This window comes from Oncorhynchus keta, chromosome 25 (genome assembly GCF_023373465.1).
Source record: "Oncorhynchus keta strain PuntledgeMale-10-30-2019 chromosome 25, Oket_V2, whole genome shotgun sequence".
Taxonomy (NCBI): domain Eukaryota; kingdom Metazoa; phylum Chordata; class Actinopteri; order Salmoniformes; family Salmonidae; genus Oncorhynchus; species Oncorhynchus keta.
In genome coordinates, this window is record NC_068445.1 from 12,281,230 (window position 1) to 12,307,316 (window position 26,087).

General features: G+C 44.9%; 1 protein-coding gene and 1 long non-coding RNA gene across 2 annotated transcripts in view; one reads left to right on the forward strand and one right to left on the reverse strand.

The window, feature by feature from the left end:
* Positions 1 to 24,958, forward strand: part of LOC118358193 (multiple epidermal growth factor-like domains protein 9) — a 41,435-nt gene extending 16,477 nt beyond the window's left edge. Inside the window, exons 3-6 of the mRNA XM_035735733.2 lie at positions 2,249 to 2,388; positions 3,699 to 3,848; positions 22,445 to 22,714; positions 22,820 to 24,958. Of these exons, the coding sequence (XP_035591626.1) occupies positions 2,249 to 2,388; positions 3,699 to 3,848; positions 22,445 to 22,714; positions 22,820 to 23,331 (1,072 nt within the window). The 3' untranslated portion in view covers positions 23,332 to 24,958. The remainder of the gene's footprint in view (positions 1 to 2,248; positions 2,389 to 3,698; positions 3,849 to 22,444; positions 22,715 to 22,819) is intronic.
* Positions 18,095 to 22,435, reverse strand: LOC127911673 (uncharacterized). The gene is made up of 2 exons (XR_008078854.1): positions 19,476 to 22,435; positions 18,095 to 19,088 (listed from the first exon to the last, which is right to left on the reverse strand). It is a non-coding gene; the product is annotated as an uncharacterized LOC127911673 (long non-coding RNA).
* Positions 24,959 to 26,087: the final 1,129 nt, after the last annotated feature.

Below are 26,087 nucleotides of genomic sequence, written 5' to 3' on the forward strand. Positions count from 1 at the left end.
ACTAAGCATTACCATCAACATAACATTTCCATCAATAGCAGTGTTTTAATTAGGCTTCATTTGAATAAGGCCCACGCTGTCACACCCTGGTCTAAGTATTTTGTGTTTTTCTTCATGTATTGGGTCAGGCCAGGGTGTGGCATGGAGTTTTTGTATTGTGGTGTGTTTTGTCTTGGGGTTTTGGTGTGTATGTATTTGGGATTGTAGCTAGTGGGGTTATCTAGCCAATTCTATGGCTGTCTGGAGTGGTTCTCAATCAGAGGCAGGTGCTTATCGTTGTCTCTGATTGGGAACCATATTTAGGCAGCCATATTCTTTGAGTTTGTCGTGGGTGATTGTCCTGAGTGTCTTGATGTCCTTGTGCTGTGTTAGTTGACACAAGTATAGGCTGTTTTTGGTTTTCACATTTGTTTTGTTGAGTTTGTGTTTATTCGTGTTTACGTTGTTTAAATAAACATGGATCGCAATCGACACGCTGCAGTTTGGTCCGACTCTCCTTCACCATATGAAAACCGTGACACACGCACTCATGGGAAGGCATTAAGGCAACTGCTCTGTCACTTCTTGGGCTTGGTTGTTATTGGCTTGTTGTAGTCCACAGATCTATTCGGTTGATCTTTTGGGTGAAAGGGAGTGATCAGGCGTGACTCATCGCGCTGTGTTTTTCCTTTGAGACTCGGGGATCAGCACACAGGACGATTTGGAATCAGAGCGCGCGTGTGTAGCCTATAGTGTAGCCCCCCACCCCAGTGTCTCATGTGCTGCATAATTCAATATATGCTTCAGCTTGAATGTTTTGCAGGCTGGCCACACAGCAGTATGTGGAATGTGCAGGTGAAATGCAATGGAGTATGTTGGCGTTAGGACAGAACACATTAGCAAATGAAATAAGTGATGTTCAAAGCTCGACGGTGTGCTAAAGAGCTCAAGTTGAATTGGATTTATGTGGGCTCTAGCAAGACTGGATAATCAAATAGAAAGCACCCTCTAGTTCCAGCTGTCAGCAATCATACGCATCATCATCAGCAGCAGCAGCACACTAACCCATTGTTTAGTTTTAGCCCGCCATTTTATTACCTCAGAGATTTACATAGACAATAAACAGTTGACAAACTGTGTTGATTCTTCCCTTTCATTTTGTAATCATTGATTACATTCATCTCCTTCCAAAAGGCATTGTACTGTAATCAAAACTACAGTGAATTCTCTGTAAAAATTGTACTTTAAATCAAAACCGCAGGGAATTCTCTGTAATGAATGACTTGCCTGTTTTTTTTTTTAATTATAGGCCAACCCTGCAGATCTTCACAGTACCATTCAGGGTTAGTTATGAGCTGCATGTCAGTCCACGATGACCAGAGACAACTGGGTGTAAATGAGTTATTGCTCGAGACAGACTTTCTTAAACCCCTTCTCTTCAGGCATAGCTGCTCTTTCTACCCAGCAAGAGAGAGGGCTACGCAGGAGGGGGTTTGTCCTTTTGTGTCTTGCTGAGAGCCCTTGAGAGGTGCTGAATGCTTGAAGAGGATCCCACAGGTACCCTGACCCATTCCCTCCTCAAGGTCACTGTCTAATAGAGTATATGAGGTGAAAGCCTGGCAGAAAGAGGCCCTGTGAGGCTGAGCATTATCATGGCTGGCCTGTAGGCTGTGGGATCCAGGCAGGCTCCCAGTCTCCAGCCTTGGACCAGATGTTCCTAGAGTGCTCCAGTCTGGTCCAGACTCTACCATGCTGCCCTGCCCCCAGAACATGCCAACCATGTTAGTGGAATTAAGTAGACAGCTTTGAACTGTGGAGGATGGGGGGCTGGCCTAACCTATGCCATTGAACCCATCTGGAGTAGCTGTGCTCTGTTCATCACGGAGGGAAGGATCTGGTTTTCATTTTCTTTTAAAGCAAAACTACAAGTTACACATTACAACCACAACAATCTCTTAATTGAATCAAAACGGCCAAGGCGTGTTATGGATAGCAGATGGATTGATGGGAGAAACCACTCAGGGGAAACCTACAGGATGTCGTGTGTGAAACCGTTAGAATAATCTGGACACAGAATGTCATGGCTAATGCAATCCTAACCAAATAGTGCAGTTTCCCTGTCAGACTGTAGAGAGCTCTCAAACCCACCATTACAGCAGTACAGTTAAGCTGTTACACAACATAAAGGCTGGACAATCAAATAGAGAAGGATCAAAGTATGTGATGTGACCGTATGCTGGATGCTGACTGTGCTCTCCTGTTCTTTCAGCTCAGGAATGTGTGTGTGTAAGACGGGAGTGTACGGGCCCAAGTGTGACGAGTGCCACCCAGGCTTCTTCCGTTTCAGCAGCACTGGGTGCCAACCCTGTCAGTGCAACAGCCTTACTAACTACTGCCACCCGCAATCGGGTGAGTAATCCACTACACCACACCTTCTATCTACAAACCACAACAATCACCCTTTGAAATCAGATCCAAAAGTTTATTTGTCACGTGCGCTGAATACAACAGTGAAATGCTTACTTACAGGCTCTCAATAGTGCAAAAAAGGTATTAGGTGAACAATAGGTAAGTAAAGAAATAAAAACAACAGTAAAAAGACAGGCTATATACAGTAGCGAGGCTATAAAAGTAGCGAGGCTACATACAGACACCGGTTAGTCAGGCTGATTGAGGTAGTATGTTCATGTAGATATGGTTAAAGTGACTATGCATATATTATGAACAGAGAGTAGCAGTAGTGTAAAAGAGGGGTTGGTGGGTGGTGTGTGGGGACACAATGCAGATAGCCCGGTTAGCCAATGTGCAGGAGCACTGGTTTATCGGCCCAATTGAGGTAGTATGTACATGAATGTATAGTTAAAGTCACTATGCATATATGATAAACAGAGAGGAGCAGCAGCGTAAAAAGAGGGGTTGGGGGGGAGCACACAATGCAAATAGTCTGGGTAGCCATTTGATTATCTGTTACACACTAATCCCATGTGTGTCCGTGTCCCATCCTGTGTATCGTTGTGTGAGTGGACAGCTATTGAGAGGCTTGGAGAGGGTCAAGGTGGATGGGATTGTTGAACCCCTCTGTCTGCCATTGTGATGCAGAAGAATGATAAATGTTGTGGATGTACTTCCTTAGCTCAGGTCTGATGTCATGGACAATGCCAGGGAGTGTTACATAAGAAACATGAGGGTATGCAAAACACATTAGACTGTCTCTTCCAGATTAACATGACAGTGACCTGTTCCATTTCAATCTGAATACTGGAAAATCAAGCTGATTTGTTCCGACTTCTATAGGTTCATTGTTTTTAGATAAGAGTGATAGTTAGGTGTCCGATATCGTGAGGTGTCCTCTATCGAGAAGGACAGAAAACAACAATAGTGTTTACTGTATTCCTCCATTTAGAGAACATCTGCAATTCCCCACTATACAGAATCATTTCATATCCCATATAGAAGTATTGGTTCCTTTTCCACAAAAACCTCAACTACAAAAACCTCTCCATTACTATGTAACAGCCAACTAAACTGTCTGGGGCTCAAATCAGCAGGATAGTAGTATTTTCTGGATTAATGGTTTCTATACTATACAAACAAAACCACCAGCGTTCAGGTGTGGTCAATAAATACCATATGTCATTGTCCCAACATTGGAGAAACAGACCCGTTTTCAAAACATGTAAGCATAGGAAATGGACGTTAACTTCCCTCCTTTTCCACAGGCATCTGTCTGAACTGCCAGGCCAACACTCAAGGACCCAACAGTGAGGAATGCAAGCCTAGATTCTACTGCAGCTCTGGTGCTGCCACCACCGATGCCTGTGTCCCCTGCCCCTGTTCCAACACCACCTCCACTGGCACCTGTCACATTGGTGAGTAGCCACTATCCCCTGCCTCAGTAGTGCCCTTCTTAGGTCACCATATTAGTGCCCTTGCCAGTCAATTCGTCAGGGTGTGCATGAATTCACACTTCATCCTAACATACACTCTTCAACCTTTATGAACTACACCCGATGACATGAAAACTTAGCTAACGCAGCGCAGGATTGCCTTCCCTCCAAAGGTGTGTTGCTACAATAAGGATCCCCGTTACAACAGTATTAGCTACGTAGTTCCGCTTGTATTATCATTTCCCCCGCACAGCGGACACATAAACAATTCAAACAAAAGACAACGACATAACCTGTAAGTCTAACTGTCAGTTACACTCCCACCAATCACCAGTGATTTCTGTGAAAGGGGTCTGCAGGTTTCTTGATCGGCTTCCAGGAGGGTGACTGTCTTATGGATGGGCCTCTCCAGATAGGTGGGTTTGGTGATGCGTTTACCTCTCTCATCTAGGGTTGAGTCGCTGATCAGTAACTTGAATCTTCTCACCCGGCCATCCTGTCCCGGGTACACTTCTGTAACCTTTGCCAATTTCCACTGGTTGCGTGGTGCAGTATCATCTTGCAAAATGACAATGTTATTAATCCTTGCGTTTCTTCTGTCTTTACTCCATTTCTGTCTGTGTTGGAGGTTTAGGAGGTACTCTTTCTTCCACCTTGTCCAGAATTCATTGGCTAAAAATTGTACTCTGCGCCATCTCTTGCGGAGATAAAAGATCTTCCTTGATGAACTGTCCAGGTGGCGGTAAGATAACTGTGGACTTCATTGTTAAGATGTGATTTGGCGTGAGAGGTTCTGGACCTAATGGATCATTCAGATATTCCGTAGTTAGGGGCCTACTATTTAAAATCGCCATGACTTCATAGAGAAAGGTACGCAGAGAAGCGGTGTCGAGTCTTCCGTCTGACTGATCAAGAGTGGATGTTAAGACACTTCGTATCGTGCGGATTTGCCTTTCCCAAACACCACCCATGTGACTTGAAGATGCGGTGTTCATGATAAACTCGCATCCAAGTTCCTTCAGTCGTGTTTGATCCATTTCTTTCAGGGCGTCCACAAACTCGCGTCTTGCGCCAATGAAGTTGCTGCCTTGATCACATCTGATTTGACGAACATTACCACGTATGGCAATGAATGAACGCAGGGAATTGATAAAAGCGTCGGTGGTTAAGTCGTCAAGCATTTCAATGTGAACTGCTCGGGAGCCCATGCAAGTGAATAGGAGCCCATAACGCTTTAACTCTCTTCTTCCGTCCTTGGCATAGAAAGGTCCAAAGCAGTCCACCCCGCAGTATGTGAAGGGAGGCGCGGTCTCCATGCGTTCCTTCGGAAGATCTGCCATCCTTTGCCCTTCTGTACATCTTCTGAATTTCCTGCATTTCACACATTTGTAGATGTGAGAGGAAACTGCATTGCTTCATCCTAGGATCCATATACCGTTGGATCGCAGCTCATTGATCGTCATTCCACGTCCTTGGTGTCGTACTCTTTCATGATAGTGGTTGACGAGCAGCACTGACAAGTGGCTATCTCTTGGCAGGATTGCGGGATGCTTCACATGGGAATGAAGAGTTGCATGAGCCAAGCGACCTCCCACCCTGAGGATACCTTGCTCATCCAGAAATGGACTCAATTTATGAAACTTGCTTGCTTTATCTTTGGTCTTGATGTCTTTCTGGTGCCTGAGGTTGTGAATCTCATGGGAGAAAGCTGCTTCTTGAACCATCTTTATAATGGTGAGCTCTGCCTCTCTCCTTTCTTCTATGCTTGTAGCTTCACTGGACCTCAATTTTAAGCCTATGGCTTCCTTGACATGTCGTTTGAGCCTGGCAATAGCTTTTACCACTCTTGCCCAGTCTGAGAACTTATGAAGGTGATCTAGTAATGATCTTTCTTCCTTTGCTTGGGTATCATGGACCAGGGATTTCAGCTCTGGATCATTGTCTGAGAACTCTTCCCCCTTGACTTGTCCTTTGGGAAGTTCTTCATGCCAAAGAAAGTCTGGACCTGTGAACCAGTTGGAAGCCATGAGCTGTTCTGATGTGAGACCTCTGGAAGCATGATCAGGATTCTCTTCAGAGGTCACATATCTCCATTGTTCGGGATCTGTGCTTTGCTTAATGCGTTGAATTACGGTTAGCTACAAAGACGTGGAATCTTCTGGCTTCATTGTTGATGTAGCCAAGAACTACCTTTGAGTCGGTCCAGAAGTATTCCTGTAGACCTTGTATCTCTAGCTCCTTTTTGAGCATGTCACTTGTTCGAACAGCTACCACCGCTGCTGAAAGTTCCAGTCGTGGTATGGTCGTAACCTTGGAGGGCGACTCTCGACTTCCCCATAACTAGGGAGCAATGAACTTCTCCTGCGGTGCTGATTGTTCTGAGGTATGAGCACTCTCCATAACCTGAGGTACTAGCGTCAGAGAAGTGATGGAGCTCATAACTCTGCACCTCCTTGAAACTTGATGGCAAGTAGCTTCGTTGGATCCTTACCTCAGACAAGTTTTGTAGACCTTGGAGCCAGAATTCCCACTGGGAACGTAGGTCATCTGGAAGGGGGTCATCCCAGTCGATTTTGTCACGACACATCCGCTGCAAGATCTGCTTCCCCGCCAGGACAAAGGGTGCCACAAACCCAAGCGGATCATATACAGAGGCTACTGTAGACAACACTCCTCTTCTTGTGAGTGGGCGTTCCTTGACAACTACTCTAAACTGGAACTCGTCTGATGCGACACACCACAGTACACCAAGCGCTCTCTCCATGTGTGGTTCACCCAGAGCCATATCCAGGTCTTTGGCACCCTTGGCACGTTCTTCCTTGGAAATTGTGGCTACAACTTCCTTGCTGTTAGAGATAAACTTGTGCAACCGAAGTTTGCCGATGCTGCAAAGCTCTCTTGCTTCTTTCACCAGCTGGGCCGCTTCAGCTTCAGACGATACGCTCGTCAACCCATCATCAACATAAAAGTTCCTTTCTATGAACTGGATAGACTTCTCGCTGAAGCTTCCTCGTCCTTCGGCAGCAAGATGTTTGAGACCATAGTTGGCGCAACCAGCAGATGAAGCTGCGCCGAACAAGTGGACCTTCATACGATACACTGAGGGTTGAGACTCTAGATCTCCGTTCTCCCACCAAAGGAACCGTAGATAATCTTGGTCTTCTGCTTTCACATGAAACTGGTGGAACATGCGCTCTATGTCACACATGATTGCAACTGGCCCCTTACGAAAACGACAAAGGACGCCCAGCAATGTGTTTGTCAACTCTGGACCGGTAAGGAGATGATCATTCAAGGACGTCTCTCGAAACTTAGCTGAGCAGTCAAAGACGACTCGTATCTTCCCAGGCTTTTGTGGGTGATAAACCCCATGGTGCGGGATGTACCATGCTGGATGCTTGTTAATTTCCTCTTTAGAGACCTTCTCAGCATCTCCACAAGCTATAGTCTCTTCCATGAATGCTGTGTAGTCCTTGTAGTACTGCTTGTCTCTCCTTAGCCTCCTTTCCAGGCACTTGAGTCGGTGAACTGCACATGTTTTATTGTTCGGCAGATTGGGTCTTTCTTCCTTAAACGGCAGCGGCATCTCATAATGTCCATTGTCCTTACGTCTGATGCCCTCTTTCATTTTCTTCAGGAACCGGATATCCTCTTGAGATATGAGGTCCTCTTCTGCAGCTCTCTCATTGAAGTCAGATTCAAGCGTCTTGATAATGTCCAGTGTTGTGATTACCTCTCTTACACGTGTTCTACAAACATGGTGTACTTGATTTGTGAGGTTGGAAGAAGATTGAAGGCTTGGCATCACCTGTCTAACGATAACCCGATGACTCACTCCAATAGGGTCGCCATAGTCGATACATGGATTTCCATAGCCGACTATGCTCCAGCCAAGATCTGTTCTCTGAGCAAAAGGCTGATTTCCCTTACCAGACACAATTTCTCTTGGAAGGAGAGCCTGGGAGCAGTTGTAGCCAATTAAGAGACCGACATCACAGCTCTGTTGAGGAGCAATCTCCTCTGCAATGTGTTCAAGATGAGACCATGCTCTTGCAGTCTCTGGAGTAGGAATATGATCTCTGTTTGCAGGAATAAACTCTCTCGAGTAGGTCGTTGGCAGAGGGATTCTCTTCTCCAAGTAAAGCCCTCTAACCTGCAAACCAGACAGCTTCTGGCAGGACACAATGGTATTCCTTGAAGCCATTGTAGAGAGTTTCAGTTGGATTGGCTCCTTCCTTGTATTGAGAGCCTTTGTTGTCTCTTCAAGGATAAAAGTGGTGTCGCTCTGGGTGTCAAGAAGTGCATACACAAGAACTTCACGATCTGGCTCACTTGTGGTTGACACCCATACTGGAATGATTGTGGAGGTGTGAGTGTTGTTAATGTCCCTTACGACTCTGTTAGATATGGCCTCACTTGACGCTCTTGTCCCCTTATCTTGTGAGGTCTTCCTATCCCATAACCTTTCTTTAGTACGATCTTCGTGCAGGCAGGATGGATGCCTCCTCTGACACGTGTCACAGGTGTTCCTGTTATCACAATCTTTTGAGCGATGCCCAGGCCTTAAACAGCCAAAGCACAATTTATTCTCTTGAACAAACTTCTGTCGCTCTGCGGTGGGCTTATCCATGAACTTCCAGCATTTGTGGAGACTGTGACCTGACTTCTCACAGAAGACACAACTAGTAACAGTATCTTTCTCATCAGAGTTAGTTGCTAATACCCTTGCTCCGGGGCTTTGAATCCTTGGCTTCTTAGGTTTTCCATCTTCGCTTGGTTTCAAAGCATGAAGGGATGTCACAGGATTGCAAGCGATCTTTGCTTCTCTCGTGAGAAACTTCACAAACTGACTGAAGCTTGGAAAGATCTCAGTTTCTTCTAAGATGTCTATGACCTTTCTATTCCATCTTGAAGTTAGCCAATCTGGAAGTTTAGCGAGGATCTTTTGGTTTTCATTACAGTCATTAAGCACCTCCAGGCCCTTATTCTGAGACATAGCAGCCTCACAGCTGCGAAGAAAGTCTACAAGGTCTCTAAGTTCAAGACTGTCCTTGGATCCTATCTTAGGCCATGCATTGAGCTTATCTCTGAAGGACTTGGCGATGAGGAATTTGTTTCCGTACCTTTCTTCAAGAATGGTCCATGCAGCATAGTAGGCTGACTCTGTTCCTAACATAAAGTAACTTTCGATGGCTTTCTTGGCAGGCCCACCAATATATTTTCTCAAGTAATATATCTTCTCAGTTGCTGGTATGTTCTTCCTGTCTATCAGAGTCTGAAAAGAGACCTTCCAGTCAGTGAACGAGAGTGGTTCTCCTCCATTGAATGTTACTGGTTCTGGTATGGGGAGGCGGCTTTCACTGATTGATTCCGCTAGTAACCTGAACATGGTCTTGGTGCCATCTTCTTGCTGTGTGCTTGTCACAACATGTTGTGGTGAGAGACTGTGAAATGAGCCACTTCTGTGCGTGACTTCTTTCACAGATTTGCAGTTAGAGAGTAGTTCTCTCTTCTCGTCCTCTGAGTTTTCATCTTGCTCATACACTTGCATTCGCGCCTTGGCAGCATTTAGTTTCTTGAGCACTTCTAGGCGCTCTAACTCTCTACGCTTGTCTTCTAGTGTCCTTCGTCTGGCAGCATTTTCTACCTCTAACTTGACTCGCAGCCTAGCTTCTTCTAAGCTGCGTTTCACAGCCTCAGCTTCTTGCTCCGCTGTCCTCTTCTTATCTTCATCTTCGAGTCGCTGAAGCTCTTCTAGTTGGCGTTCTTGCTTAACCATTACTTCTAAAGCTGCTTGGTTAGCAGCAACTTCCGCCGCAGCCTCTTGTCTCTTGACAGATGACACGCTTGAGCGTCTGGAGTTGACCTTTGAGTTGCTTTGAGACTGGGAGGAAGCACTTGAGGGCTGATAGTTGAGACTTGACTTATGTGAGAGTTCAGACATGCACAAGGAATTGGTGTCCTTCCAGTGCAACTCTATCTGGTTACTTTGACCTTCTTCCCTGCCTTTTAAATGACACCTTACAGTCTTGATAATAGACATTGTAACTGCTTCACAAGTATCAACTCTGCGTCGTATATCGTTGTCGGGAATGTCGATTTGACGCAAATTTACATAGACAAGGTTTAGCTCTGTAGAGGTATGGCTAATCTTGTTTAAGAGGTCTTCTAGTAGGTCTTCAGAGCAACAGCCTGTCAGTGACAGTTTTGCTTCCTTTACCAGAGCCTTCCACTTCTCATAGCTGACCCTGAAACGATGTTCGAGCTGTCTCCACCTTTCGTCGCGCAGTTCTCTGCCCTTTTCAGTTAACCTGCGGACCCTCTCACCTTTTCGTGGCTCTTGTTGTGCTATCTCATTAGCAGCCTCTGTATCATCATTCACTGGCCGAAGTGACTCCACACCAGTCTGGGCCTCTTCCTGCTGTTCTGTTTGTTCTGATGAAGGCTCGAAGTTTGCGAGGTGTTGCTGCAGCTGCTCAACTTGACCCACCCCATCTCTATCACCTTTAGTGAAACTACCTCTTTCTGACATTCTAAATCAAGTCAAATCAATTCTAGCTAAGGTTTGGATAAGTGAGTAGGTAATTGATATTCTAATTCACTGTAATTTATAACTCAGTACGTGGTATAAACATGTATAATGCTTGTAACAAAGGCTTGAACAAACACCTTACCAAACAATTACACTATTAACTTACAGGTGAATATATAATTAATAGGTGTACGCTGACCCTTAATGTTTGTGACTATATATATTTTTAGTAAGTATCAAATAATATTTTTCAGTAATACACATACCAGTGATACATTAAGATAGAAAGAGCAAATGCATAATACCAGAGTCTTTATGAAATAGACAACTATCTCCAGTCCTTACGAATTGTAATCTTAAAGTCTCTTATTAGCTGTTCACAAGGCTAGGACCACCTTCAAACACCTTGACTTGTACTTGCGTGTCTGACTTTCCTGTTAGTCTTGACCTTATGTTGCCTCACGATGCTTCCTTATGTGGAGATTTTCTTCTTAGTTTGCAGGTAGGTGCAAAAGTCGTATCTGGCAGATGACAGGGTCTACCAGGATTTGGGAATCTTGTAAACGCTTTACAGCTGGATGTGATTCTTCTTTCTCTCTTGCTCGTGAAGAGCATTGAGTTCTCACTGTAGCTCCCTTCAGTAACCACGAGCACAACCGTTCCTTGATTTTAACTGGCGGCTTTATTCTGTAGTTTTAGTCAGAATTATCACCTTCCGTGAGAACTATAAAGTAAATTAAAAATACAGTTAAGCACACTCTTACAACCTTATCTTACGAGTGACTTATTAGCTTGGTATAACTCTGAAGTGCTTACATACATAACAGTTTAACCGACATTATAACAAGTTCAGATTAACACATGAATAAAGGAACAAATACCACATTGGCTGCTTATTACAGAAGGGAGGAAATCAAACTTCACACTTATTATTCCTGGCATGAATTCACACTTCATCCTAACATACACTCTTCAACCTTTATGAACTACACCCGATGACATGAAAACTTAGCTAACGCAGCGCAGGATTGCCTTCCCTCCAAAGGTGTGTTGCTACAATAAGGATCCCCGTTACAACAGTATTAGCTACGTAGTTCCGCTTGTATTATCATTTCCCCCGCACAGCGGACACATAAACAATTCAAACAAAAGACAACGACATAACCTGTAAGTCTAACTGTCAGTTACACTGGTTAGCGGAGTAGAACACTTCAAAAAGGAACGGAGCGCTGCACACTCTAGGAGCTCAGATGCAATTTAATAACCAACGTTTCCACAGACAAGCTGTCTTCATCAGGGTATATTAACATAATCAGTCATGATGTTTTCATCGGATTGTCAACCACCTCAAAATGCTCCTTTAAACCTGGCTACCTGCGCACGTTCGTCCGCTCTAAAATAATCCCTGCATCCGTAGGCTTCATTGCACTGTGCACACGCCATTTGGGGAATGGAAAAAGACATCTGTAACAAAACACCCAAAACATTTGCTGATTTTCATTCATTAGGCCTACACTTGTAACCTGAATCGACGCGTCCACTGTATTGATGTGACTCAGCCACTCATCTCTGCCTTCACAAAATGTCGATCCATAGCGCATTTTGGAGAGCATTCCACACATTTTTCCATTCGTTAATTTTTAATGGGGGTGACATGTGGTAACGATAACTTTTAGGCTATTACACTATTATTTATCATGGCATCTTTGTTTGAATTATTGTGACAGGTTAATGTTCAACCAGTACAGCGTACCCCCACTATTCTTAACTCTCCAACAGCGAAGCACCATCGACAGTCACTGCCAGGGATGAAGGCTTTGTCCCCATTACTATAACCCCATTCGCAAGCATACTGCTTGTCTTTCACAGATAATTGCAATTTACTTGTGATAGTTTGCCAAAGCGTCAATATCTGGACCCTCTGGTTGACGATGTTTAATCCCAAATTTCTTGTCCCTGCTGGTGTTGGTCTGTTAGGGCCTAACAGTTAGGCTTCTTGACAGTGGATGGGTCTCCTCACATCAGCAAAATCCCAAATGTCTCAGGTAGACACGTTCGCTATTAAGCATGTTTTAACCAAGCAAGCCAGTATAGGTCTGTATCCCTACTAAACTGATACCTCAGCAGATGAGGCCTGAGCCTTGGAGCCACAGACATACGTAGAGTCTCTGCCTGCCTGCCTGCCTGCCTGCCTGCCTGCCTGCCTGCCTGCCTGCCTGCCTGCCTGCCTGCCTGCCTGCCTGCCTGCCTGCCTGCCTGCCTGCCTGCCTGCCTGCCTGCCTGCCTGCCTGCCTGCCTGCCTGCCTGCCTGCCTGCCTGCCTGCCTGCCTGCCTGCCTGCCTGCCTGCCTGCCTGCCTGCCTGCCTGCCTGCCTGCCTGCCTGCCTGCCTGCCTGCCTGCCTGCCTGCCTGCCTGCCTGCCTGCCTGCCTGCCTGCCTGCCTGCCTGCCTGCCTGCCTGCCTGCCTGCCTGCCTGCCTGCCTGCCTGCCTGCCTGCCTGCCTGCCTGCCTGCCTGCCTGCCTGCCTGCCTGCCTGCCTGCCTGCCTGCCTGCCTCCCTGCCTGCCAGCCTGGCCAGCCATGTGGAGACAGGGAGTGGCCTGCACGCCAGGCCTGAGCTGAACATAGATCCACTGAACCTGCCTGCCTGCCTGCCTGCCTGCCTGGTAGTAGAACCTGGGTGCCTGCCTGCCTGAATTGCCTGCCTGCCTGCCTGCCTGCCAATGCCTGCCTGCCTGCCTGCCTGCCTGCCTGCAGCCATGTGACTGCCCCTGAACCTCCCATTGGTCGCAGGCCGTCAGCCTGGCAACAGCCATGTGGAGACAGGGAGTGGAAGGTGGACACGCCAGGCCGAGGTTGAGCTGAACATAGATCGCACTGAACATCCTGGGCACAGCTGGGCCACTTCACAGCAAGCTAGTCAGGCAGTAGAACAGAGGGGGTGGGTGAAACCACAACACAGCACCTTGAATTAGGGGCAGCAGGTAGCCTGGTTAGAGCGTTGGGCCAATAACTGAAAGGTTGCTAGATCGAATCCCTGAGCTGACAAGGTGAAACTCTGTCGTTCTGCCCCTGAACAAGGCAGTTAACCCGCTGTTCCTAGGCCGTCATTGTAAATAAGAATTTGTTCTTAACTGACTTGCCTAGTTAAATAAAAAATTAACCAGGCAGCAGTAGGGTGATAATGTTGTGTGTGAGGAATCAACAAAAGCCTCAGAGGTTGCCCTGGCAACAGTAACTAATCCACAATGCAGTACCGTGAGTGCGAGATTAAATGATCTGTGTGTAGCTTCTCTTTTCTCAAAGGTACATAAGGGCTTGACTCATTCATCCTAAGGCTAATAAAACATTGACTTGTGTGTGTGTGTGTGTGTGTGTGTGTGTGTGTGTGTGTGTGTGTGTGTGTGTGTGTGTGTGTGTGTGTGTGTGTGTGTGTGTGTGTGTGTGTGTGTGTGTGTGTGTGTGTGTGTGTGTGAAAAGGAAGTGGCTGAGCTGGCAGTAGTGAGGGAGGATGGTACTGGGTAAATATCCAGGTCAGGTTGTTGAGTCAGTATCTGAATGTGAAGGTCCTTTGCCTCTCCTGGTGATATAACACGTTTCCCTCTGACAATAGCGATTCCACTGACAACGACCCAGGGTTAAACCCGACCAATCAGACTGCCTATAGATAAGAGGTGTTATCACTCCTGGACTTTATTGGTCTTGCTCTCATCTAGGATTTGAATTGTCGCTTTGGAAAGTGTGGCTGATGTGGACACATATTAGTCCATAAATCGGAAAGAGTTAGATATGGATGATATTAAGCTGACTTAAGCCAGCACACATTTAGGGTACCAATAAGTATGTGGCTATTTTCTATATTACCTTGCTTAGGAGGGGATCCACACTTACACTAATGACATGTAGAAAGCCTGATTATTATACTCAATAATATTTGGTGTCAAACCTCCTGGTACTTAATGGATGTGCTTACAGCAGAAGGGGATATATAACAGTTGATGAAGCCATTAGGAGAGAATGAAGGGCACTGTCTAGTAGCATCATATTACTAAGGACCAGAGGCTGGAGGAGAACGCTGACCCTGGAGGAGACAGACAGACATCTCATGATAATGAGAAGTGATGAGGATGCTCTAACACAAGGGATCAGTCTTTAGATACTATTAAAGTGAATTTGATTCCGGGCTGTAAAGACCTGTGTTTGTGGAACAGTGTTTGTTCCACACTTAAGCCATATCTTTCTCTGATTACATCGGTGGTTGTGTGTGGCTCAGAGCATGGTGCTTGCTACGACAAGTGTTGTGGGTTCAATTCCCACACAAAAACTCTTTGGGTACACATTTCTGCTAAATGGCTTATTATTATCGTTGAATCTTTTCTCTGAAACTTTTGGGTTAGCTTTAAAATGTATCTGAGCAACAAAAACAGTTGTATTATTAGCTAGGGAACTCTTATATAGTCACCAAGACTAGAGACACTGCCATAGGGCTTACGTTTTGCGTTGTGCAGTATTACAAACCAATCTGTGTTTGGCATTCTGGTGCCACCTAGTGTTGGTACATCAGCCAAGTCTCTTATACCAAACGCGGTCACGACACGCAGGTTAAAATATCAAAACAAACTCTGAACCAATTACATTAATTTGGGGACAGGTCGAAAAGCATTAAACATGTATGGTAATTTAGCTAGCTAGCTTGCACATGCTAGCTAATTTGTCCTATTTAGCTAGCTTGCTGTTGTTACCTAATTTTTTTCCTGGGATATAAACATTGAGTTGTTATTTTACCTGAAATGCACAAGGTCCTCTACTCTGACAATTGATCCACACATAAAACGGTCAACCAAATCGTTTCTATTCATCTCTCCTCCTTCCAGGCTTTTTCATCTTTGAATTTATATGGTGATTGGCATCTAAACGTTCATAGTATTAACACGACGACCGGCAAAACAGTTCGTCTTTCAATCACCCACGTGGGTATAACCAATGAAGAGATGGCACGTGGGTACCTGCTTCTACAAACCAATGAGAAGATGGGAGAGGCAGGACTTGCAGCGCGATCTGTGTCAGAAATAGGAATGACTTCTGTTTTACGCTTCGAACACATTGACTGTGTCATTGCATTTCGATACACCATTTGCCTTGCAGCATTGTGTTACAGAGGCAGTTGCAGTGCGTTCTGTGTGGTGCATACATTCGATTTATTGAATTTATCCACAAATGAATTGTGAGAGCCTATAATATAATTTTCCTCCAAAATGGAGTTTTGGAGCGAAATGCAATAATACATAGTCGAGATAGCAGAGCAGGCTCTTTCAACAATGAGACCAACGTTGAGGAAGGTGGTCTTGATTGCGCTGTTGGGCCGGGACCAGCCCCGCCGAAAGCACAGGTCTGTGTGGGTCCAGAGATGGTTAAAGTCCCGAAAGCAGGCAGGGGAGTTCCACCGTCTAATTCAAGAGCTTTTTTGACTGTTTGGAGAGGAATTCCGAAGTTACTTTCGTCTGGATCGAAGCCAGTTCGATCACCTGCTCCAGATGGTTGGAGCCAGGATCACCCGGATGAATAACAACTACCGAGACTCCATCAGCCCAGTTGAACGCCAGGTGATTTGTCTCTGGTAAGCTACATTCTAGTACATTTTTAAAGCCTTTGATACCATAATTGATTGTTATTTGATACATTGTTTTTATGTGCAACCTAGCTAGCTAAAGGGCTCTCTCGTTAATAGTCCCTATTTGACATCAGATGTACTTTTACAGAATGTTCATTGGGACTATAACTTTACCCAAAGTTGTTTTATAATCATTTTTTAATTATGTTACCAAATGAAAAGAAAGGTGCCTTCTGCCCTGATGAAGGTAGGCTAGTCTTCTCCAGGACCCATTGTTGTTCAAGACAGTTAGTCATTCATTACATTCTTATTGGACTCACATACTCTTAGAGAAAAAGGCTCCAAAAGTGTCCTTCTGCTTTCCCCATAGTATAAACATTTTTGGTTCCAGGTATAATACTTAATACATGGAACCCAATAGGGTTCTACTTGGAACCAAAAGCGGTATTACCTGGAACCTAAAAGGGATCTCCTATGGGGACAGCCAGAGAACCCTTTTAAGTAGATAGTACCATTCTTTCTAAGAGTAGAGTTGGCCTGGACAGTTTATTGATATAGTCATAGACTGAATTGTACTGTTTCAAGGCATTGTTAATGATGGTTGATGAGTATTACAATCTAATTAGTAAAGCATAATAAACAGTAATGAGGTAGCTATATGAGTAGATATAATATGTGGGTGGAATTCAAGTTATACACAATATTGATCATTATTTTGAATTCTATTTTAGATTCTTGGCGACAGGGGACTCCTACAGGACCATAGGATTCATCTTCCAAGTTGGACGGTCCACGGTGGCAGGCATTGTCCCCTCTGTGGCACAAGCCATTTGGGACCGTCTGGTTGGTGAATACATGCCTGTCCCCAAGGAGGAAGACTGGAGGGCCATCGCTGCCGAGTTCCTGGAGAGGAATTTCCCCAACTGTCTTGGCTCCATTGAAGGGAAACATGTAGTAATCCAGGCTCCACCGTGCTCAGGATCGCAATTCTACAACTACCAGGGTACATATTCAGTTGTACTCTTGGCTGTAGTAGATGCCATCTACTGTTTCCGTGTTGTCGATGTTGGTGCTTACGGCAAGGGAAGTGATGGCGTGACCCTCCGAGACTCTGCCTTTGGCCAGGCACTTCAGGATGGCACCCTGGATATTCCACCACCTGCATCACTCCCTGGGGCTGAAGACCTGGGACCTGTTCCCCATGTCTTCGTCGGCGATGAGGCCTTCCCTTTAAGTCTCATGAGGCCCTACGCTGAACGCCTGCTGCAATTGCCAAAGCCTGTAAGGATCTTTAACAAACCACTGTCCAGGGCAAGGTTAGTTGTTGAATGCACCTTTGGGATTCTGGAAGCCCGATGGAGAATGTATCAGAGAGTACTTGGTCTCAGCCCCTCAAATGTTGATGCCTGGGTGAAGGCCACATGTCTTCTCCACAACTACCTGCGGAGGTCATTCCAAGAGCCGCTCCGGATGGAGATGGGAACGCCAAATGGTCACCTTCCTGATGTCACCAGGGCAGGTGCCAACAACGCCCCCTGACAGGCACTCCAGGTGAGGGAGAAGCTGACCACCTACTTCTCATCGCCGGCAGGTGATGTCCCATGGCAGTATGCCGTGGAGTGAAATGGCTCTTTTAAGAGCCCCGTAAAATAAAGGTTATTTTCAGAACCATCCAACGTTGTCCATAAAATATAATTTTTCCCACAGATTACTTTATGTATCATTGTCTCTCTTCATTTGGAAGTTATATTTAAGTGAAATTTGGGAGTAATGACCACACCTTAACCCCTTCCCTCTCCCATTAACGTCAGTATTATACACGCTTGGCATGGTACATCAGGTGAGCGGGAGCACTGATTAAGGTTATACGACATATAGTTAGTATGATAACGAAGGGAAAGGGTAACCTAGGGTCCATACAAATAGTACAGTTTACCACCATGTTCACTGGCCTGACAAAATGCAGGTGGAAAAAAAACTAATTAGGAAGAGAATGTGTTTTTACTTTCATCTTGTCTTAGATCAGCAAAGGTATAGGGAAGAAATAAGCAGATGAAGTCTAAATTAGATATTCATAAACAACTGACTATGAAAACATAATTTAATAAGTATTCAAGTACAAGAAAGAACATGACAGGTATGTGTGTTGTACATTTTTTTTAAAAACTATTGAAAGAGGTGTGTGCATGTAAAAAATATATATATATTTAAATGAATGTGTAGCCTGTAATCTGTAGAAAACAGCAAGAGCGTGTATTTTTGGCACAACTGCAGACCGATGCAGGGACAACTCATAAAGCCTAGACGTAGTAGGGGAACGTCAGACATGGCCATAAAGAGAGAGAGGGCAGGGCACTGGAGATCTGAGGTATGAAGAGGTGTGTGTGTGTGTGTGTGTGTGTGTGTGTGTGTGTGTGTGTGTGTGTGTGTGTGTGTCTGTCTCTGTCTCTGTCTCTGAGAAAAAGGGAATAATATGTAGCCATAACAGCTAAACAAACAAATGGCCCCTGGACGTCACGGACCAGTCGATGGAACATAACTTCACAAAAAGTTTCAACACCCTGGTTTTCAAGTGGTTTTAAATGAAATAAATATATTGACCTTTAATCTCGTAAGAGACCAAGAGCATCTGTGAAAATTCCGTATGAGTTTCAATTTAGAAATCTATGTAACACTAATAATGAATATCTTAATACTTTATAAACAAATTACTTTACGAATTAAGTTAATTTAAACAGAACTGACGTGTGTGAAAAGAAAGGTACAACGAGGGAGGTCAAAACAACAACCAGACAACTCCTCTTCCTGTCCTTCCTGTGAGCTGGTCGGCCCCGGCAACTCCTCTCCTCTTCCTGTCCTTCCTGTGAGCTGGTTGGCCCCGGCAACTCCTCTCCTCTTCCTGTCCTTCCTGTGAGCTGGTTGGCCCCGGCAACTCCTCTCCTCTTCCTGTCTTTCCTGTGAGCTGGTTGGCCCCGGCAACTCCTCTCCTCTTCCTGTCCTTCCTGTGGGCTGGTCGGCCCCGGCAGCTCCTCTCCTCTTCCTGTCCTTCCTGTGAGCTGGTCGGCTAAATTGACTCCATTTCTGAAAGGGAAGAGAAAAACAACACATACAAGCTTAACATAATATGACACCATAAAAGGTGAGATTTATGTTAACTAAATACTGCTTGTATAGTGTAGTTAGTGGCATAAATATAGGAACAGTGTGGTAAAGCTGGTAATACCTGCTGTTTACTCATGGAATTTGTATTTCAGATCTAAAGATGAATATGACAGGCAGATATTTCGACAGCAAACTGTTTTAGGATATTTTCTAACCCAGAAACAACAGCTATACATTTGCCTCATATTAATACTTTGATCTGAAATACCAATTAACCTACGTGTATATACTGTAAAAATGACCTACTTTACTTCACTGTCGCACACTTATGACACTACCTGTGATGTGGAGAAGAAAAAAACGTACCATTGAACTCGGCTTTGAAAAGCAGCTGATACATTTTAACCTTGACTGCTGCTTTTCTTTGCTGAGGCAGCCTCTTCAGTGTTGGCACCATGCTCATGGCAAAGAGGGTCTCTTCCTCCTCCTTCCTGTGAGCATCAGGTTGGGCTGCATCCCTCTCGACAGCTTGCAGGAGCCTCTGCTGAAATGAGTTGAGTGGATCTGGGGGCTGGTACCTCCGATGATGCCTGGTGTGACGTTGTTCGTCTTCGTTTCTCTCTCTGTTTCTCTCCACGGCCACATCCTGTTCAACGAGGTCCTCAGTGGTCACTTATCCAGAGGTGCTTCCTCCATTTCATCATCTTCCATGGTCACCGTTAGTGGTCATACTCGTGGATGATGTTGTAGAGGGTCTCACTCCTCCGGTGGAGGTGATGGTCGCATTTGTAGGTGACGTTGAGGGTCTTGATGCACCGGTGGCAACAACACTTGTGGATGACATAGTAGAGTGTCTGGCTGTAAAATTGCCACTCGTTGCCCGAGGCACAATAAATGGATCCAGACATGAAAGAATGTGGCAGAAGCGCCAAGGCTGCTGGCCTGAAGCTGCTGACCCAGACCTCTTCTCTTTCTCTGCACTTCTCTCTCTCCGATACCTGTCCCTGAGTCCTCTCCACTTCCTCCTACAGTCTTTTTCTACATAGACATGAACATGATAAGCCAAACCATTACCTACCATAACTATAGTTATTAGATGGCTATCATGGGCATGTCACCTACTGTACACATAGACACACACACACACGCTTATCTGAACCAATTATCAGGGGTACAGTAGTATCTACCATTTCTATTACTATTTATCTAGCATACACACTCACACTCTTTCAAACATGATTATTTGGTAAAGTTATCAGGGGTAGTAACTAGCATAATTTATTTGACTATTTCTTTCACACACACACCTCATGTTAGCTAACACTAACTAGCCACATCTAGCACAAGCTCACTACTAAACTGACCTGGCATTCCTACTATCATGGACACTTGTCTCAAAGCAGCACTTTTTGTGTTTATGTCACTGTAGCTGTCAGTAGTTGTGTCAAAAAGACACCGTTTTGAGGATACTGCGAAAATTATTCTATCCTCCATGTGTCCAACCGCATGCGACCATTTGCAAAAGTATAGTTGCCTAGCTGCGCAAAATGTTATGCAGCAGTGACGCAAAAACACAGTCGGTGTGTTCGAAGCGTTAGCCCTTAGCAACGCAGACGCTCGTGTGCACTCGCGAGCAGTGTGGGTGCAATAATTGAATAACATGGACTTCAAAATGTATTTTACAACGCTCGCGCACGCGACGTGTCAGGTTGGAGTCATTAAAACGTATTTTTCAACCACTCGACAAAATGTCTTGTTAACAAACTATAGTTTTGGCAAGTCGGTTAGGACATCTACTTTGTGCATGACACAAGTCATTTTTCCAACAATTGTTTACAGACAAATGATTTCACTTATAATTCACTGTATCACAATTCCAGTGGGTCAGAAGATTACATACACTAAGTTGACCGTGCCTTTAAACAGCTTGGAAAATTCCAGAAATGGTGTCATGGCTTTAGAAGCTTCTGATAGGCCAATTGACATAATTTGAGTCAATTGGAGGTGTACCTGTGGATGTATTTCAAGGCCTACCTTCAAACTCAGTGCCTCTGCCTAACATTATGGGAAAATCAAAATAAATCAGCCAAGACCGAGGAAAAAAACATTGTAGACCTCCACAAGTCTGGTTCATCCTTGGGAGCAATTTCCAAGCGCCTGAAGGTACCACATTCATCTGTACAAACAATAGTACGCAAGCGTAAACACCATGGGACGACGCAGCCGCCATACCGCTCAGGAAGGAGACGCGTACTGTCTCCTAGAGATGAACGTACTTTGGTGCGAAAAGTGCAAATCAATCGCAGAACATCAGCAAAGGACCTTGTGAAGATGCTGGAGGAAACAGGTACAAAAGTATCTATATCCACAGTAAAACAAGTCCTATTTCGACAACCTGAAAGGCCGCTTAGCAAGGAAGAAGCCACTGCTCCAAAACTGCCATAAAAAAGCCAGACTACGGTTTGCAACTGCACATGGGACAAATATTGTACTTTTTGGAGAAATGTCTTCTGGTCTGATGAAACAAAAATAGAACTGTTTGGACATAATGACCATCATTATGTTAGGAGGAAAAAGGGGGAGGCTTGCAAGCCGAAGAACAACATCCCAACCGTGAAGCACAGGGGTGGCAGCATCATGTTGTGGGGGTGCTTTGCTGCAGGAGGGACTGGTGCACTATACAAAATAGATGGCATCATGAGGGAGAAAAATTATGTGGATATATTGAAGCAACATATCAAGACATCAATCAGGAAGTTAAAGCTTGGTCGCAAATGTGTCTTCCAAATGGACAATGACCCCAAGCATACTTCCAAAGTTGTAGCAAAATGACTTAAGGACAACAAAGTCAAGGTATTGGAGTGGCCATCACAAAGCCCTGACCTCAATCCTATAGAAAATGTGTAGGCAGAACTGAAAAGGCGTGTGCGAGCAAGGTGGCCTACAAACCTGACTCAGTTACACCAGCTCTGTCAGGAAGAATGGGTCAGAATTCACCCAACTTATTGTGGGAAGCTTGTGGAAGGCTACCTGAAACATTTGACCCAAGTTAAACCATTTAAAGGCAATGCTACCAAATACTAATTGGGTGTATGTAAACTTCTGACCCACTGGGAATGTGATGAAAGAAATAAAAGCTGAAATATATCACTCTACTATTATTCTGACATTTCACATTCTTAAAATAAAGTGGTGATCCTAACTCACCTAAGACAGTGAATTTTTACTAGGATTAAATGTCAGGAATTGTGAAAAACTGAGTTTAAATGTATTTGGCTAAGGTGTATGTAAACTTCTGACTTCAACTGTATTTGTGTGTTTTTTTGTTTGCCTAGACTCTGATGGGTTCCCAGTGTGTGACCAGTGCCTGTCTGAATACAGTGGTCAGCAGTGTAACCGGTGCAAGGCTGGATTCTACAGTGCCAACAGTGGGTGTGTCCCCTGCGACTGCAGTGGTAACGCAGACCCGACACGCCCGGCCCAGCTCTGCCAACCTGATACTGGCCACTGCCTGAGCTGCACAAACAACACCACGGGACCTCAATGCCAGCTCTGTGCCGCCGGCTTCACAGGGGACGCCCGCGCCCACAACTGCACCCGCCCAGGTAAGGGTCATCCAATAATTTGGTGCAGAGGAGTATTAGTATATTGCGTGTGCCATGAGTAGCTGAATGCATTCCCATTCACATTGTAAATCATTTGTTTTTTAGCAGCACGGATAATTCCTACGCCAGAGCCCACGACAATGACCGAGGCCTCTAAAACCCCCACCCCTGCTCCAACCCCCAGGAGCAAGGGCCTGACGTCCACGGTGCCCACCGGTGCTCCCCCCTCCACCACTAACTCCAGCACCCTACTGAGCGTAGCCACCACCCAGGCGCTGCTCACCAACCTGGGCAGCCCCTCAGACAACACCACAGCCGCCCTCACAGAGGTCTCCTGGACCCAGTTCAACGTCATCGTCCTGGCCGTCATCATCCTGGTGGTGGTGGTGCTGCTGGGCTTCGTGGGAGGGGTGTACACCTACCGAGAGTACCAGAATCGCAAGCTCAATGCTCCCTTCTGGACCATCGAGCTGAAGGAGGACAACATCAGCTGCAGTAGTTACCATGACAGCATTCCCAACGCTGACGTATCGGGCTTGCTGGAGGACGAGGCCAACGAGGTGGCACCCAACGGCCAGCTGGCTCTCACCACCCAGGGCAACTGCTACAAGGCCTAGCCCACAGGGCAGACAGACAGACTGCACACTGCTAACAGACTGGACACACACACAGAGGCTTCCGGCCTGGCTGCCTGCCTCACAGGACAGAGACATGAAATGGATAAAGACTTTCAAAGCTGCTGGACACCAAACCCAAAGCTCCATGTGTAACTCGACTCCCTCTATCCAGCTCCTCTCTCCCTCTGTGGAACAGAAGGAGATTCTGCATAAGGCCATTGGCACCAACAGACTGACAGACAAAGGAAAAAGGGATGGTGTGTTTCTTTGTTGCTTTTGTCCTGGCAAAAGATTACAAGATTTTGGTCTCCGTTACAGATTGAAGTGATTCACGTAAAATAAGAAGTCAATGAAGGGTCCAAAGAGTAGACTGTTTTACTTCAGTTGTGCCTGCAGAGGGCACTGTTAAGGATGTGGATGGTTGTGGTAATGGGGTGTTTGCCCATGCAAGAGTATTGGACCGTGTCTCTGTTGTATGGACACTTATGTTTCTTATGCAGTTCAATGGCCATCAGACCACTCATCAGGAGACCGAGCATTTCAGAACCTTTTAAAACGGACTAGCAGTTTAAGTTACAACTTGAACGGAGATCTGGTCCAGACAATGATTGTTATTTTAATGAATTGTATTTATTGTTTCCAGTTTTGTTCTTGGGATAAATGTTCCACGTGTAAGATGTTTTTCATGGTGTTTAAAACTGTGTGATATATTGAATGCAAATTGAAAAGTGCAACATTTGTTCATATGTATGTATTTTTTGGTTAGCTATTGGGAAAAGTGACGGCTGCTGGCTTAAATGACCTGTATCCTGTATGAACAATTGCCAGGTCCTTACCTTGAGTATTAACAAGGAGTGTTTTAGATGAGGAAACAAACATACCTTGTATCCTCTCTCTACTCAGCACTGTGCAGGGCAGTAGGTCCCATTGCTTGTTATGATCATCACATTGACTTTGTTTTACTGATAGAGTGCTGATCTGCTGGTTTGAGAAAGGCCTACCTCTACGGAAGGTGTTGAACACATTCTTGCTCAAAAAGTAGCTCTAGTCCATTTCAGCTGGTTTCATTAAGTCATCCAAATCTAGGACAAAATGATTCTAGCCTTAATTTCCTATATCGTCTTATATCAGTACAAAATAGACCGATCTTGGTAATGTGTTGCTGGCAGCAACACTAATAATTCTGCTCGTGCTTTTATGTTGTTTATAAACTACAATGATATCTAGGATTTGTTTCTGTAAAAATGAATTAATGGCTTAAGTTATTAAGGGAACTGACTCCTCAGGTACTGCCTCTTTCCCCAGTGTGATCACTGTAAATAAGAGTAGGACATTGTACAGATGAATGTGAATAGGATCATTATTATTGTACAGGTAGAGTGCATTGTACACTCAGAACAGTCGGTACGGTTACACTTAAAGGCTCCGATATGGTCTGGGCACAGTCCACACAGGAAATTCATTATAAATAGACCTACCCTCTGTATTGTCTTGCAGGATACACGTCATCATCCATCCCTAACTACTGATTTCAATTAAATTATTCATGGTAAATTGTGTAAATACCACAAACTGAAAATTTCACATACAATAATAAATAAAATTGGGTTTCTTGGTTAGTCTGTAACTGTGTTTAGCTCCTTTATGCATGTTTACCCAACCTGGAGTTTTAGTTTGTTATCCTTTCACAGCAGCTGTGTTTCTGTGTTTGAGTCATTTCAGTGCTAATGAAGTGTATTTTTATTTTATTTAACGAGGCAAGTCAGTTAAGAACAAATTCTTATTTACAATGACGGCCTAACCCGGACGACGCTGGGCCAATCGTGCACCGCCCTATGGGACTCCCAATCACGATACAGCCTGGATTTGAACCAGGGTGTTTGTGGTGACGCCTCAAGCACTGAGATGCAGTGCCTTAGACCGCTGCGCCACTCACGATCCTAAGTTCAACAGAGAAGAATGCTCTGAATGTTTTCTTATTAAAGCTAGAATCTGTTTTGCTACATCAACTTTTGGACTTATAAATTAATTATATATATATATCCATTGATGCTTGAAGAAGATTATAAATCTCTCATCACCTTAGTTCAGCTGTTGTACATCATCAGAACCCAAAATATAAGCTTGATTTACTCCAATGTTTGTAAACAATGTAAATGTAAACAAACACTGTGTAGCCTCAACATGGTTAAAACTATACATTTGATACACTATATCTACAAAAGTATGCACACACCCATTCAAATGAGTGGATTCAGCTATTTCAGCCACACCCATTGCTGACAGGTGTATAGGCAACGTCAACACAAGAACTGTTCGTCAGAAGCTTAATGAAATGGGTTTCCACGGTAAGCAGCCGCACACAAGCCTAAGATCACCAGATGCAATGCCAAGCGTCGTCTGGAGTGGTGTAACGCTCACCATCATTGGACTCCGGAGCAGTGGAAATGTGTTCTCTGGAGTGATGAATCACACTTCCCCATCGGGTAGTCTGACGGACAAATCTGGGTTTGGCAGACGCAAGAAGAATAATAATTGTCTGGGGCAGGTTTTCATGGTTCGGGCTAGGCCCCTTAGTTCCAGTGAAGGGAAATCTTAATGTTACAGCACATACGATGACATTCTAGACCATTCTGTGCTTCCAACTTTGTGGCAACAGTTTGGGGAAGGCCTTTTCCTTTTTCAGCATGACAATGGCCCCGTGCACAAAGTGAGGTCCATACAGAAATGGTTTGTCGAGATCGGTGTGGAAGAAA